The sequence below is a fragment of the Dermacentor variabilis genome, chromosome 8 (genome assembly GCF_050947875.1).
Source record: "Dermacentor variabilis isolate Ectoservices chromosome 8, ASM5094787v1, whole genome shotgun sequence".
Taxonomy (NCBI): Eukaryota; Metazoa; Arthropoda; class Arachnida; order Ixodida; family Ixodidae; genus Dermacentor; species Dermacentor variabilis.
Window position 1 is genome coordinate 117,445,639 of NC_134575.1, and position 17,023 is coordinate 117,462,661.

Sequence of the window (17,023 nt, forward strand, 5' to 3'; positions counted from 1 at the left end):
CTTACTACACGTCGAATAAATGTAATACCGATGGAGAAAATTATAGCAAACAAAAGATAGGAACAACTGTATCATCAGGCAATGTTATGATGATGCATGGGAGCTGTTTCACCCAAGGGGTGGGGACGGCCAAAGAACACCAAGAAATGTTTTGGGGAACTTAATGACGCAGTGAATGAAAAGTGTCTTATCTAACGAGGCTGTATATATGCCTAAAATATTCGTGGTAAGGTACGTAAAATAAAAGAAGTTTCAAAATAATCTCAAGGACGAGGGATGAGGACGATGACAATAAAATGTACTCGAAAAAGAATTAACAAAAAAATGTGTTGATTCCACTAGCCCTACCACCTCACTAAGACCCTTTAGCACAAGAGACTGAAGGCACGTGCTCTACTAAACAGTAGAATCGCAGCAATACCGACTAGACAGAGGGAGGGCTACGAATATTTTGGGCTAATAACATGAAGCACAACGTCATTTGAAAAGGTAAGCATTGCCTTGCTTTTAGACAAACGTTCATTCCCAAGAAACGGTTTTGGGTGTAAATGGATATGTTGCGTTTATAGCGCCTTCTTCGCTGTGTTTCAGCTTCCCGGTACTCCAGTAAAACCTGGAGTACCATCAGCCCTTCGGGACATCTACCAAAGAGAGGGGGGGGGGGGGGAGTGTACAAAACATGTGCCCTCTTCGGAGGCGGCAGGAGAGAATTTGAGGTCTTCATCACTTCGTAATGATGGCCAGTTCCCTAAAAGTGACTTTACGTGAAGCTTATTCAATATTTGCTCATCCCACAATTGTCGCCAATTGCTCCCGAGCTCTTTGCGTAAGAATGGTTTTAAGCGTGCGGCAGGACAGGTATGGATAGATTGCTAGGTTTTGCTGCTACGGAAGTTGCCATTTCATCTGCACGCTCATTATCCTCTATAAACCTGTGCCTAGGCACCCAGCACACTCCCTAGTACAACCGGCTGCTTAGATGTGTCCATATTGCAGAGCAGTGAATGAAGGTAAGTTATTGCTGAATTTTTAATTTTTCGTAATGATTATAAAGTTTTGATGGCAGTCAAGGAATGTGTGAATACAATGCCTTTTGGACCTTAGCTTTATTAATGCCTGTAGTAGCCGACAGTATTGCGCATTTCACTGCCGTGCAGATACTCGTCTGAGGGTGTAGAACGTCAAATTCGGGAAACGATGCTCCGACATCTGTGTAAAAGAGACATACTTGTGACTTTGACGCATCTGTGTAAAGCTTTGGGAGGGTGTACATCGACTGGAACTCTCGAAAGTAATTATGTAGGTTGGCATCTGGAACGTGTTATGTAACATCTGGAAATGATATGTCGCATTCAAAGATTTGTCGTTGTGACGACGGTAACAGATTGGGACACTTATTTCATCACTAAGTTTCCTTGCATGCATTCAAAAACGCTCACTAAGAATTGACCATGGAATATTACACCATATGCCCTATCCTTAACATATCTGTAGCAAGGATGTTGAGGGCCAGATTGTACTTTCTGGAAATATGTGAAACTGCTGTATGTTTTCAGTAGGTGAAGGGACCATTCGTTCGATTCGACATAGAGGCTCTCAGTAGGAGTTGTTCGGAAGGCGCCTGTGGCTAGGCGGATATGCAGATATTGGGCGGGATCCAGCAACTTAAGTACGCTTGGCACGGCATAGTGGTACATCGCAGAACCTTTACCCAAGCGCTTAACTTAATCAATTCCTTCTCTCCACCTTGTGGCTTCCGCAGAACTATTACGTCAAACTCTTGCATTTGCTTCGAGTTGCTGACAAAATCGACTTTGCCCTGCCATCTCCTAACAGCCTAACTCAGATGGTAGAGCGGCTGCCCCAGAAAGGTGGTGGTCCCTGGTGTGAGTCTTCAACTGCAAGGCTTTTCATTCGTGGAAACCGTATGGGTTTCTGTGGTAGCAATTTGCTACGTTTACGTGGATGTGCCATCTTGCCTTTATTAGTGATCTAACAGTGCTCTTATAGCAGTTTAATAAGCACTTCCTGTCACTAAGACATGTTCGATGGCAGAGAATGTTCAGTAAGTTTATTATTTTTAACCATTGCGCCTTGATATATTTGATGTGGGGAACTAGTCAACTTCGCTTTAAGTATGGTGCCTAAAAACTAGTGGTCATCTTCACATGTGTTCATTGCCCAGACGCAGTACTGGAATCTGAAACTATTCCTTGATTTCCTGTGAAAAGAAGACAGGAACTTTTCTGGTGTAAAGTTGAAATCCGTTTTCTTCATTCCATTTATACACTTTGTTTATGCCTCGCTACACCTGTGATTCACAAAATGCGGCGTTAGAATATTTGAAGCTTTAATTGTACATCGTCCACATGGAATAGATAATTGCTGAATGTAGCAATGCACAGAGCAAGCTCATTTTAACAACGAAGAGTGCGCAGGTGCGCACGCCTCCTTTAGGTACACCAGTTTCTAGAATAAATGAACGGGACAATACATTGACAATACTGACTCGGTAAGTACGGTTGGACAGGCAGCTTTCTATAGCGTTAAGCACATTTCCTCGAATGTCCATCTGCTACAGGTGTCGTATAATCCCCACCATTCCCACCTCTTGCGGCTGCGCTTACACAGGGCAAACAGGACGTTGTATCAATGAACGATTGCGTGAGCATGCGCACTGTGTCAAGATTAAGACTGGCAGCAATCTGCCTGTTCATTGTGCAAAGTGCGGCTGTTCACCACCCCTTGACGACACGCGTGTGCTGAAAAGGTACAGCAATCAGATGACCAGAGAAATTTTTGAGGCATTTTCAATGTGTCAGTTAGGAGCCACCTGTGTTAGTTCCCCTTCCATAGCACTTTGTGATAAAGAACTTAAGTTCCTTAGAAGTTAATCAGTTTGGCCTGTGTCCACCATGTTATGGTTACTTTTATATTGTTTGATGTTATTGACGCTTGCGCAGCAGGAGTTGACAGGCGATGACTCGCCTTCCCCTTCTTCTTTCACTCTCTTTATGCCCGTTGCGAATTGTATATATTTGCGCAGGCTCTAATAAAGGTGTTGTTGGCAGTCAGCGCTCGTCTTGTGTCCTCCCTTATCCGTGATGTTTTGGCTCTGTTTTAAATATGAACCTCACCGTCATGTCGTATCATACGCCATTGTCATATGGATGAATATATAAAGGAAGCATTACTTGCGTACAAATGTATCAAGGATGTTTGGTTGGGTGCGCACGATATGGGTGGTTGTAGATCGGCCTTCCCAAAAACCGCATGGAAATGGGTCAAACATTTTGTTGGACTCTACGATATGTAGAAGACGGCGATTGATCATTTCCTGAAAGAGCTGACACAAGGCAGATATTCTGCGCAATAGGATGGTAGCTGACTAACAATGAAGCATCTTTACTGAGCTTCAAAACTGGGATAACAATAGCTTGTTTTCATTTAGATGGAAGATACCCAGCAGCGCAGATATTACTGAAAACTCAGTAGTGTGATTTGCATGTCGGAGTGCAGGTGCTTAATAATATCCAACATGATTCTATCACGACCCAGTGCAGTACTCTGACGTGCTGACAAGGAAGCTTTAAGTTTGGCAATGCTAAAAGGACAGTTATAAAGATCGTTTGGTTTGCATTTGCGATTCAGTGGCTTAGGATCTTCTATTGCTTAATATTTCAAAAACTTCTTCGAATATTGAGTGTAGCTGTAAACGCACTAGAAGTGTTCGCCAAGAGCGTCAGCCTGTTCTTTCAACTTGTTTCCTTCTTTATCCCCCATGCTCAATGGAAGAATTTGTTGTCGTTTATGCCTCCTTAGCAGATTCAGTACTTTTTGCCTCCTGTATGTGAGTTAATGCCAGACAGCAACCTCTCCCAAATTGCCCTCCAACCTTGCTGTCGCATTTGCATTCCCTGTGATTTATAGTTATTAAATTCGACCAAATTTTCTTCGGTTGGCGATAGTTGAAGTATGCCCCATGCTCTGTTTTTTTTTCCGCGCCTGCATGCTCTCATCATACCACTACGGACCTCATTTTTTGGATGAGCTACCGCTCGACTGTGGGATGAATTTCTTAGCTAGCTCAATGACAGAAGTGGTAAAATACGATACCGCGTCGTGAATACTAAAATCGGCTAAAATTTCGGGATCAGCACGTCTATTCTTTATAATGATCCAAGTCAGCAGAAGTTTCTTTCCACCGTGGTGCATGCGGAAGACATTCGCGTTGTTGACAAAAGTTTTTCATAACGCTCCACTGTAAGTAAGGAAGAAGTGCTGCCGAACAAAGTGACAGGTCTATAGAAGAATTACAATAGTGTAATGTATTTCAATAGATTGGTTCGTGTTTATTGAACAGGCATGCACCTGAGTTTGCGAAGTTTCCTGAGAATCGACCTCTAGCGTCGCATCGTGAGTCTCTCGACATCTTGTTGTGAGCGTTAAATCTCCCACGAGCATGCAAGTCCCGGGAAGCTGATAAAAGAGGTTTAAAAAGTTCGTTTTTTCGAGATAAAGATTCCGGGGTACATAAATAGAACACGTGGTTACCACTTTACTGAAAAACTTATCTGAGCTGGCGCTGCCTCAAGAGGCGTCTGAAGGCCACATCTTACCAAGCGGCAGACTTGTCGGCAGCTATTGCTACACCACCGGAAGACGAAACGACGCAGTAGCGTCGTCTCGGTCTTTCCGGAAAATGGCATATTGCCGGAGAAAGTTGGTTTGTGTAGCTATAAGGTATGTCTCCCGAATACAAAGCAACTATATGTTTGTGTAGGAGCGCTATAATGTCGTTGAGGTCGCGAAAGGAATCCTCAAAAATTCCATTGCAGTATTTGCGCGTCAATGATGAAAAAAGTGTTTGTTCTCTGTGTTTAAGAGTTGAAAATTGCCTCACGGAGACCTTTCCGGGCGCCATGATGCGTTTTTTCTCTTTTTTGAAGTGGTCGATAGAATCACGACGTTCCTTAGGCGCTTGCTGAGCCGTCACCCTCGGTGTCGTGAGCATGGCCTCTGACTAGCGATGTGTTTGCTTTGAAAGCCTCACCGTGAAACACGACAACTTGGGGTGCACCAGCCCGGAGCTTGATGGGGCCTTTTGGGATGGCGGAGCAGCACTGGCTGCTCTCGCCGAGGGGGCGGCTATCCTTGCTGCCGGCTCACTGTGCATGGAGCAAACGATAGTGTTTACTAGAATATACTACAGGGAACTTTAACGCTGCAATCGTTGAGCCACCCTGGGAATCATGGTAAGTACATGAATTTGGCTTATCTTCGTCCTTGTAGATTAACCGTTCTTGTGGATTCGTGTATTACGTTTTGTATGCCTTCATTGTCGTAAATGTAAGAGAAATCTATACATTTCTAAGTGCATGAGACACTGCAAACACGCACAATCGCTACTAATTGGAATGGATCAGCTTGTCCAGGTGGCGAAATGGAAACGCACCAAGCGTCTCAAGACACTGTCTTGTCTGCGATGAATTCATAAGACCGTTATATGTCGCTTGCGAATGCATGAGTCCGTAGCGTAATAGTTTCAATATCGGACGTCTGTATTAGAGGTTCTGTGTTCGAATCTTGCCGGTTGGCAATGTTATAGTTTCATTCATTACTCTACGCCATACGTTGTTCAAAGTGATGAGCTTACGAAGTTGTGAAGCCCTTTGTGGAGAGAAAGACGAAGCTTAGTCATATAAATGTACATTTTCATGCTGACTCAACCGCCCCTATTGCGGCTCCCGCCGACACTGGCACCAGAGCTCCATCTAGTAATTACTTTATGAAACTCTAGGGACCGGATAGCCACATGAGGCTGTTGTGGCGATTCCCTGGACGCGCCACTTCGGCAATGCTGATTTTCGCCAGGTGGCACAACCGCATTCGTGTCTCTTTAAATAAAATGTTTTCTTCTCCTTTAAATGTCACCATTTCCTTCTTCTACGGCAGTTAGTACCGCAAGTAGGTCGCATGCTTGAAATAACAATTGACACAGTGCAGTTTATTCTTACAGGACTCGGACGGATGTTCTCGGCTACATTTGGCAAAGGTAAGGCGGCCACGACAGTTCTGTGAACTTTGGTCAAACCTTTGACTCTCAAAGCAGCAGAGAGAATTTGGAATGTAAGGCCTGACTCTAACCTTTATGTAGCTTGCATGTATGGTCCCGGGCAGCACACTTGTACTGAATCTAAGAATTATGTTCTTCGTTGGCATCTTTTTACCATCGCGCCTCATCCTAATTCGCTTTACGTTGATCACATTTTCATCTTTCTAGACCCACAGATGCTCAGCCTCGGTTAGGTCCCCGAAATCACCATCCGAGATGACCCTGCAAGTAGTGTTCATCGTACGGTGCGGGGTCACAGTTACCGGTATTTCACCGAAAGACACTAGGGTTGCTTTCAAGTTGTTTTTTGTCGCGTAGTTCCCAACGAGGATCTCTACTTGCCAACCTTAAAGCCTTGCAGCCTGGTCCTATATTTTCGGTCACACATTTCGCAATCAGGAAAGGTGATACATTTTTTACGCTCTTGTCTGGCTTCTGACTGAAATGAAATGAAATGAAATGAAATGCGTGAAAGCAGGCAAAAATTATTGTCCTATGGCAAAAAATTTAAATATTTCTCCGGTGCTCCCCGTTTCTGTTGTCGATAAGCAAGTGCAGGAAAGGAACAAACCATAAATGAAGAATGTGTTTCAGCGTTAGCGCCAGTCATCCACCATGGAGCCTAACTAGGGGACGCTGCAGAATCTGTAATGAAGACGTCCTGCAAATGCCAACTGTATGTCACGGCTAAAACAAACTATAAGTAAGCTAGGTTGATTATTTCACACAAGGTTAACCCTTGCTACCGAGAATACCGGAAGTAAGAAAAAGTCAAAACAAAAAAGATTTAAAGTGAGAGGGAAATACGAAGATTGGAGAGACAGACAGGAAACGGCAACTACCGATTTCCCCCGGTAGGGTCAGTCCGGTGGCGCTGTCTAGGTGAAGCAGATATCAAAGAGGTGTGTTGCGTCAGCGAGGGGCCATAAAGGTCCAAACGCTCGGCTTCGGCGCAGCCACAAGGAACTCCTTTTCCCCGGACACGGCAAAGCCGCGCACGGTTACTCGCGGGAGGGTCCTACCCCCATATGTTTGGGTTGGAGAGAAGCAATATTACACAGTTAGAAAAAGAACAAAAAACTATGAGGTTCTCACGCAGTGTGAGAATCGATATAAGCGAAGCTTTCTGTGCTGTTTGCGTTGATTGATGATAATTGGCTGTAATGTTTACGGAGAATGTTTAAGTTCATCAGGATTATTGCTATACTAGATTGGTGCGTGAGCTATGTTAAACGTCAATTGCTCGCACAACTTATGTTCGCATAGTGGTCAGACCAGACAGCGAGATGTATTGGTTTGAGAGGTTAGTGTGCACCGGTGTTCATAGCTTGCGAGAAGTTTCGCACTGTCATTGGTTCGTACGGCGGAACGCATGGTGACACAAGCCGCAAACATTAAATAAAATATGGCATTAAGCGGCAAGACCACAATGTTATATTTACAACATGAGATTCTTAAGGCTGGCCTAAATCTTAGTGCCGCGAGCACTCTGTATTTGGCCCCTATCTATATGCAGCTGCCGCGGCGACCTCGAGCGACGCCATATCCGCAAAAGTACCTCGGCGATTAGAGAAGTATTCTTGTGATGGATGGCTGCTTCCGTAGTGTGGTTTTTACGCTACGGCTCTTTAATGCGGCATTAGGTCTACACGCCCAACGTCCCTTGTTGGCTTTGTATATTTGCACAAAGCTCTTTTTTTAGAAATAGTAGAAGCGTGCCATAACGTAACTTGAATACATATTTATCCAGTTTGTTTGCAACTAGCACAGTGTCTAGCAGTAGCGTTTCCATACCTTCTTACATAGCCTTCTCCCTCTGCACACGCTCCCCCAAGTATGCCAGCGGCGATCGAAGAATGGCAAGATCGTTATTGCCTCGTTTCATGACTACATCGGTTCTACTCATTCTCTGCCTCCTCGCCATATGTCCTTTCTACCATAATATCTACCTCCATTCTGGGATGTCGCAGGTAAGTACAGAGACAAGCGCTGCAGTTGCTGGGATGCCTGAGGGGGGGCAGGAAGGGGGGTCAGCGATAATTATTACAGAAGTCCAGAGAGTACTGTGGCGACGCGTTGCGAAGGCCCAAAGGAGCTTCTTACGTCGGTGTTCCTTTCTCCAGCGCTCCTTCCTCGAATATATTTTTGAATATAAACGTAGTGAGGCACATCCAGGCGCGAGGTCCAGGACAATGACAGCAGCACCACCGGTAGTTGAAAGGTCAAAGAGGAGGCAAAGAAAGCTTCGCATTAAAAGCTTCGCTTGCAAAGAAGGCTGGACATGCACGCTTGTGTGGTAGATTCTGTACCCTGCCGTTTCCGTTTCAGCGATTGTTGTGCCCGTTAACAAGAATAACTAAAAAGTGCTGTCTTTATTCAAGCACTCTTTTCGACAATGGCATAAAAATTGATGAATGTACTAGTTTCTTGGCTGAAAAAAATCGATTCACAAACTGTTTGAATGAGAAAACTGCTTTTTTAGGTTAGTATATGCTTTAATTACCTGCTGTCCCATGTGCAAGCTATATTGTAAGGTGGTGGTTTCAAATTAGGGACTCTGTAGCTGCATTTCATGCGTGTACGAATAACACTTCACACGGAGCAAATTGCGACGAAATGCGCGTGGTTTATTCCACAGGCTGTTCAAGATTATTGAGCTTGTCATACCGTAATCATAACGGCTTGTGAGTAATCTAGTTGAGTGCGTTTTAAGCGTGTCCAAATTTTCCACTCGGCACCATAACCCCAGCATTATATGGACGCCTAGCTTTGTGAGAAGTCAATTTATTTTCGCGCGCCATACTGATGTCGTGTGCCTTATAACCTTCCCAAAGTTGAATCTACTACCCCACATTCAAGCATGCTGTCTTCTATAACAAAATAAGTAACTTACCGTTCCGCCTGCGGTTTCCAATCTAATTGGAGTACATGTGTTCGCCGCCTCTGTAAGAAAAGTCAGGAATTTCTGCGATAAGCACTTGAAGGAATAGTTGTCGCTTGCATTTATTGGTTTAGCAAACTTTTTTGCGTGTTTGAGGTAGAGAATGAACAGCAATTTCTGCTCTAATTTCTTTCATTTGTACAAACGTTCGTGAGCTATATTTTGAACGTCAATGGCTTCACACAGAAAATATTCAGACGTCTTCTCATTTCAAATGTCGTTTGTTATTGTTATAGTTGATCAATGTCCGGAGTATCGCCGTCACTTCTTGTACTACTGGCGCTGTTTCTCCCATTGCGCGCATAGTTACGCATTTAAGAGCACTTCCTTTACCGCTTTAAGGTTTTTCCCAAAGCCTCTTGCGCGTTATCTTTTTTTCCTGTCCCAGCTTCCTCCAAGCCATCTGCCAACCAGGATGTCTCCCCAACTCCGTAAGTAAACTCTTATTAGAAGAATGTTTGTGCTACTCTTGTGTCAGAACATCTGGCCATTCCTGAATAGTACAAAAAAGACACCTCTCATTTCGCAACGTTTCCCCCCGAATATTATCGCTCATTCTGTGATTCAGAAGTCTGCACTGCGTGTAAAAGTGGAGCAGGGTGTCTTCGCAATTTGCGCTGCGTCATCATCCTTTCATTTATCTCGAAATTAAGTAGATGTTCCGTGTTTCCTCAACTGCCGGGCAATATTTTCCTGCTCCAATACCTCGTATCTGATATTGTACTCATAGGTGTTTAGTTGGATTAGACGCACATGACCTAGCCCAGCTGTGATAGGTTCTCACATTCCTAGCTTACACTAGGAGTGAAACGTCTACTTTTGTATCCTTAAAAATATTGAAAAAGGCACGTTAGAATTCAGTTCTCCTATTTCACTTCCTGGCAGAGGCGTCAGGTCTCACGGGCAATGGAGCTGGTCGGTTTTAGTGGGCTGCCATTGTTTCCGTCATTTTCTGCTTTGGTGAAATGCCCACAATTTACGGAAGTTTTTACTTGGGCTAGTACTGTTGAAAAGTAGAAAAATATAGATACCGGTGAGTGATCACTTTTAGAAAATCATTTTTCGGACAAACCGTTCATACAATCCTCCAAAGCAGGGCGCATGCTCTACGTTACACTTGTGTTATATTTCTGAGAAATAACTCAGTATTTAGTCCACAGGACGTTCCACAGAAGTGCGAGTTCCTTTAAAGTGTCGGTAAACGTTTATACGATGTCGGATAAATAAATCCACGCAACCCTCCATGTAACATACAAGTTAGGAGACCAGCAAGAAGCCATCAGCCGGACCCATTACAAGTTTCAGACCAACGGCCCTGGTCTTAATGCATGTCAAAAAGTATTGTGTAGGAGTTCGCGCTATTTTACGTGAGCTACTAAGCACTGTTAAATACCTCACCGCTTTATTTCAAGGCTTGCGAGAAACCCAACGTCGGATCCAGTCGCCGTACATTACTCTTCGTTCTAGCCTAGCTTCGCTACACTTGCCGTAGTGACCAGTACCGCGCCAGAAGAATGGCGCGCCACAGGTGTCCTCCTGAAGACAAGTGGGCGCGGTCAATTTAAATGTCATTCGGGTGGGCACGCTGGTGATGGGGGCAGGTTGGATCCTCTCGATAGAGACTGTGTCCCCACGCCAACTGCAAACTGTAGTAAAGTGCTGTTTTGAACGTTTGATTACAGCGGAGGTGCCGTCATAGCGAGTTGGAAGAGAACCACGAAGTACGTCAATGGCATCATGTCAGGACATTTGCAGGCTTGAGGGCAGGAAAATATCACGTAGACTCATGTTAGCAGAAGTTCGAGAAGGACGCAATATTTGCGTAAAGGACTGCAGACCTTGCGCGAAAGATGCTTGATCAGGAACCGGCGGCCTGCCAGAGATCGCGACACCATCACCCTACATGCAGCCATAAACCATGTCAGCTACTGAGCAGAAGAGTACTGGTCGGAGAGTAGATCGAAGGTCAAGCAGCACGAGTGGAAGGTGGGAAACGCAATCTTCAGCGTGAGATGGATTGACATTTGGGCGAGTTGGTACTGGTTGAACAACGTGAAGGGGCAGCGGAATATCACGAAGATAGAAGGCAGGAACACACAGGACAGCGGTGAACTCAACTAATTTTATTTGAAGGCATACACAAACCTATTTACTGTACTTCCATTTTCTGTGGTCACGTCTATATCGGCGAAACAGGTCGTTGCCAGAACATTGGATTGTCTGAGCATAGGCACTCGTTAACGAGTAATGCCTACGCACATGTCGCGTGGCATTGCTGTGAGCATGGGTGCACTCCCCCCTCCCAATCTATGAAAACACCACAATACTTTCCATGCATAGAAATCAGACTACAAGGGAGGTTATTGAGGCTTACTATATCAGGAAAGAAGGGTCGCGTTTTGTAAGCATGTCATCGTTAAAAATTTTATGACAGTGAGTTTGCATTTTTAAGCCGCCTCATAGTGAAGCATTAGATTACAGGATTTTTCATTTTGGCCTGCGCACTGTTAACGGCGCCATCGATGGGAGAACACGTGGCTATGTGTTGTAGCACAAAGGTTTGTGCTTCCCTTCGAATTAAGTTAGTTGTGAGTTCAGCGCTGTCCTGTGCGCTCCTGCCTTCTGTCTTCTTCTTATTGCGCTGCCTCTTCAAGGTGTTCTTCAGCGTGAGGCTGAGCAGAAAACGCTGTCTTCTACTGCCGGTGCAGCCTCTTGCCCATTACGTTTTATGCCTGTTGATAAGCAGTTGTGCGAATGCACTCACAGCCCAGACGAGATGTTAGACGTATGAAAAGGGTGGGCTCGAATTGTCGGCCATAGCCATTTCTCTCCCTCCATCAAAACGGCTGATCTAAATAGACAGGAAATTATGGACAAGTGTATAGGTCTTGATGTCACCCATGGGAGCTGTTCCAGGCATCAAGGTGCACTATTAATGCAAGTAATCAAGTGTATACCTCCACGAGAGGGTGTCAAAGGTCTGACGATGTCCAGGTGAAATGGTTAAAGCATGAACAGGGGAGCAGAAATTGTCCCCAATGGAGGCTTGGTGTGTCTTTGTACCTGGAAACGCTGCAGGTGGTGCAAACACAAATACATTCATGCATGTCGGCTTGTACACGACGCGACACGTAACGCTCAGTGATAATGTCTTGCGTTGCAAGTACGCCTGGTTAGCAGAGCGAGTGTATCGTATCAAAAAACAGCACGACGAAGAAAGGACATAGATGCGAGTACGGCCAGCTGAAACGTAGAACCAGAGGGTGAAGCCACTGTTGGAGAAGTGAACCTGCTTCAGGCGGAGGGATAAAGAAGACCGGAGGCACGGAATCTCGGAATCGGATAATTGCGTCGCCCTAGCGAGGACAAGGAGAAGTCAGCTAGACCTGGCGGGTGTTAATGCCGGTGTGGCTCAGAGTGTGAGCTTCACTGTTCAGGCTAGCTTTGAAATAGTGTTTGTCAGTTGTGAATTCGGTGAGCATAACAGCTTGAGTGCGCTATCTAGATGAGTATTTTGCGGCGAAGGAACGCATGGCGCCAGCGAGAGGCTTTTGGGCAGCAAGGAAGACAAATTGTCGACTTACGAGGAAGTACCTGAAGTATTTTACTCCAAGGTATGTGGCGAGCAGCTCACATCTGAAAGTGCTATATAAGCGCTCAGTGTGGCGCTACTTCCGGAGGAAAAAGCATAACCCGGCCCATGCCCCATTAAGCCACTGATGAAGAGCGACTCCCACGGCCACTGTAGAAGCGTCCGCCATAGGGCTGCTAGGAACAGTCTGTGAAGAGTGGTACAGGAGTATGGCTGGGACGAGTTTGGTGTTCACGGCGGAAAATGGCTGATCATCGGACATAAAAGCGCTCCCGGCAGCGACATCGCCCCTTGGGCTGGTTGACTGCACCTAAACGCACGCATCTAATTCGTTGATCTTTGCAATACAGAAGATCGTCCGGGTGTTTGCCAGTTCGGTATTGTTGACCTAGGCGCGTCTCCCTGCGAGTGCGTCACCGGAGTACTCGCATCCTTGTTCCAAAGAGGCATCAGCATTCTACCAGCTGCCACTCGGCGACTGTTCGCATGGGATGACCATGCCGCCGGGGGAAAATGGCTACTGAAAACAAAGGCATCATGAACGTCAACAATATCATCTGATCTAAAAGCGGCACCGGCACCGCCCCCGAGACTCGGTGGCTACACCTCCACACAGCCATCTAACCCATTAATCATTGCACTGCAGGGCAGTAAATCTTATATGCTGTTCGACATAAAATGAAGCAATTTTGTTTTGGCGCAGCGCCCGAGCACACGGTGCTGTGTTGCCATTGCCGCTGAGTGTGCTCGTGCTACTTACTATTTGCCAATATTATCGGTAGATATTCAAACTAACCCGGGTCTTAGCGGAAATGGTACTGTGCTGGCAGAGATTCAGAAAATAGCCGTAAACCGAAGCAAAGTAATTACCGAAGTAGAATGCCTCAAATCCCCAGGTATGTACTACAGATAAAATAATATCGGACTCGCGCAAACGAATGAGCTATCAACAAATGTACTACCAAGCACTCCTTCACCTCTGAAATGACATTGAAAAGATGCGGGCAGAGAAAAGGAGCATGTGCGTCACAATTAAGGAACTTGAAAACCGCCTAGACCACGCCGAAAGCAGATCCCGTCCAAATAATCGCATCTTCTATATTACATCTGACCCTACTGACCGCAAGAAACAGGCCCAATCCGAAAAAACTAATCACTTCCTTCTACCGCAATCATCTGGGAATAGCTGTGAAACATCAAGAATTAGAAAGAGCTCCCTGCCTCGGTCGTCATTCAGTGGGTAATAATCGGCCCATAATTGTGAAGTTCACGCGTTACGAAACCAACGACGCAATCCTATCAAATGATTGTGATCTAAAGAAAATACTTGCTTTGGCATTGGCGAAGTCTCTTCCCTCTTCATTCAGCACGCGCGCAACAAACTTGCCAAAGAATCTGCCAAAGCCAGGTCTGCAAAGTTTTCTTTGTGCTTTAAAACCCTGCAAATCGGCTCGAACCGTAACGTTTTTGATATCTCATACAACACCGTTAAACAAATGTAATTGCAGTTCTGTCGCAATGATTCAACAAAGTGCCAACGCGCAGCACTTTGCGACCACTCTCTAGTTTTCTGTGATATTCACTAACATCCGGAGTTTCCTTCCAAAGCGCGAGCTCATATCGAACATAACTTCATCATCCACGAGGAACATACTGATACTGATTGAAACTTGGTTGCACGATAACGCTTCAAATGCCGGAATCATATTTGATTCACCCGAATTCCGCGTGTACTGTAACGACTGAAAAAGGTCGCGGGTGTGGGAAGAGGCAATGTTCTTTTCGCAATTCACCGAGGTATACCATGTTCTGTTGTATGCGTCACATCCGAGATTGAGTCATTAGGGCTCATCTGTGAAGCTCCCCCGTAACAGTGCTCCATGGCCTTTGCTATAGATCACCACAAACTAATCCAGACTACTGTCAATATCCAAATATTTACCTAAAAAATTTCTTGCCACGTACTCAAATGCATACATTCGCTTTGAAGGTGACGTTAATTACCCGGGAATCGATTGGCAGAATATAGGTACTTCTTTATTAACAGGTCGTGTAGAGGCCAAGAACTTCATAGATATATGTTTAAACTTTAACCTCCATCAGTTGGTTTGAGAACGAACTCACATTACGCAAGAAACCATGAACATCCTAGGCCGAATACTAATACCCCTGAGAACCTATCTTTCATCAGTTACCTCCCAAAAATTACCCGCCATAATATCACACATTCTATATTTCCGTTTAATTGCGCCCCATAGCACATATCCGCGAAAACAATGTTTTTACGATAAGATGGACTACGGTGCCCAAACACGGAAGGTCAAATACCTTTTTTTCTAGTAGGAAAAGATGTTTAACACTCGTATTATTCATCAAAACTGGTCTTATTGTAAAATAAATTAAATCTGCTCACTAACACGTTTATCCCAAGAGTAACATGTTATACTAATCACAATAAGCTATGGTTTATTTGACATGTAACAGGACTAGAAACAAAAGGAAACGGTTCTTCCGTTCAGCCAAACCCAGCGGGTCTCAGACAGGTTGGGGAAAATACCTCGAGGTTGAAAAATTATACTCGCGATACAGATCACCAAACACTAATTTTATAACAGTTGCTTGCCAACGCTACTAATCAGCAATCCCGGCTTATTTGGGCACGTGTTAAACTTCAGACCCACTTATGATATTACGCATGCTAATAACTCGCACGAACGAGCCATGAGTGCGGGGATATATTTAACAACGAATTCGCGTCTGTCTTTACTCAAGAACGTGAGCATACTTCACAGTTACTACCAGTTACCATAGAAGCATTCATGCCAACCATCTGTTTTTCAAGGAAGGCGTTGCATCCATTATTTATAGCATGAAACTGTCTTGATCAGCAAGTTTGGAATCGAATAATTCAAAGCTTTTGAAAAACGTTACATCAGTTTGGGGGTGCCGTATATTTATCTTTAAACTTTTCAGTCAGTCTCCTCAGGAATCATTCTAGATGACCGGAAAATGGGGAAGGTCGTTCCAATGTTTAAATGAGGTAACAGAGGCTCACCCCTGAATTACCACCTCAATTCATTAACTAGTGTGCCCTGCATAACGAGGGGACAGGTCATCTGCTGTTACACTACAGGTTTCTTGGACTTATCCCGTTTCTTCCCTCCTTCAGAACACAGGTTTCCTAAAGGTCTTTCCTGCGAGACCCAGTTAACGCCCTTCACGAGCTGCCACTAATATTGACCGTAACATGCAGACTTTTGCCATCTTTATAGATTTTGCAAGAGCTTCTGATAAAATCCTTCACCGCCGCTTTTTAGTAAAAATTTCACAAGTGAACCTAGATCCTTACATTTTTCAATAAATTGTAAATTTTCTAACTAATCGTTCTGAGTCATAATTTGCTAATGGTCACCTAACTCTCCCAGTCACACCACGCGTTCCGCAGGCACCTGTATTCAGTTCCCTTCTATATTTAATATATGGGCGCTAGAACGTAAAACTATTCTAAACTTATCTATTACAATTATGCAATAAGCCCACCGGGATTGGTCAAAAACTTTTTGGACTACTCCCACTTCACCTGTCTGTCACGCGACGTCACGAAAACCGCGATAGCTCCACATCTGATATGATGTGTACACACTGATTATGCATGATTTTACTGAACAAAACAGAAATAGTTATTTCTGATTTGATGCCTTTTTGCCATGAGCCCTCGGCTATTGGCCAAAAGTTTTCGCGCTGCACCCACTTCACCTGCCTCTCACGTGACGTCAGAAAACCGCAAAACTTACCGCGTCAAAGTGACGCGTACGCGTTAAAAATGCATTAATATGGCGAACAAAACTGAATTTTCTTCAGAATGGCCGCAGGCTGCTCCGTTCCGTAAGTAAAAAAAGATGGCTGTCGCCGTTCACTCCGGCACTGGCTATGCGCGCCTGCCGGAGAGCATGGGTTTATTTGCGTGTAGTAAAACTTATTGCGTGGCCGTGTAACCTTTCCGAGAACTTTCGGCACGTTTACGACCTCGTTCTGCCAACTCTTCTTTTCTGAGGATCCGTTTTAGCGCCTTTCTTAAGCTTCCGTTGCATGCCGCCGAGATTGTCGACAAGCCCCCGTAAGCTAAGTAAGAGAAAGCGGACCAATCGCAGGCGCCGGCGCCACCCTCTTCATCCGGTTATCGATATTCAGTGAAATGGCTCTGCCCCATCGAACACCTCTCCACTTGAGCATGCTCCTCGCCTCTTGTAAGCCAATTAGATAAGACAAGCCACTCTGTGCAGGCAATATTATTCGCTTTTCATGCAAAACAAAAGTGACCTCCTATGAACGAGGGGAGCGTTTGACTGGTCTGTTCAGACAACCCTGTGGGTGA

The 17,023-nt window shown here is 44.9% G+C and overlaps 1 protein-coding gene across 2 annotated transcripts in view; it reads right to left on the reverse strand.

Annotated features, from left to right (window-relative positions):
• The window catches only part of LOC142591245 (uncharacterized), a 62,814-nt gene that overhangs the window by 25,171 nt on the left and 20,620 nt on the right, over window positions 1-17,023 (reverse strand). For both annotated transcript variants that reach the window (XR_012830414.1, XM_075703588.1), the window contains exon 3: window positions 9,009-9,058. Coding sequence is in view for 1 of the 2 variants with exons in the window: in XM_075703588.1 (XP_075559703.1) it covers window positions 9,009-9,058 (50 nt within the window). In the remaining variant the exon portion in view is untranslated. The remainder of the gene's footprint in view (window positions 1-9,008; window positions 9,059-17,023) is intronic.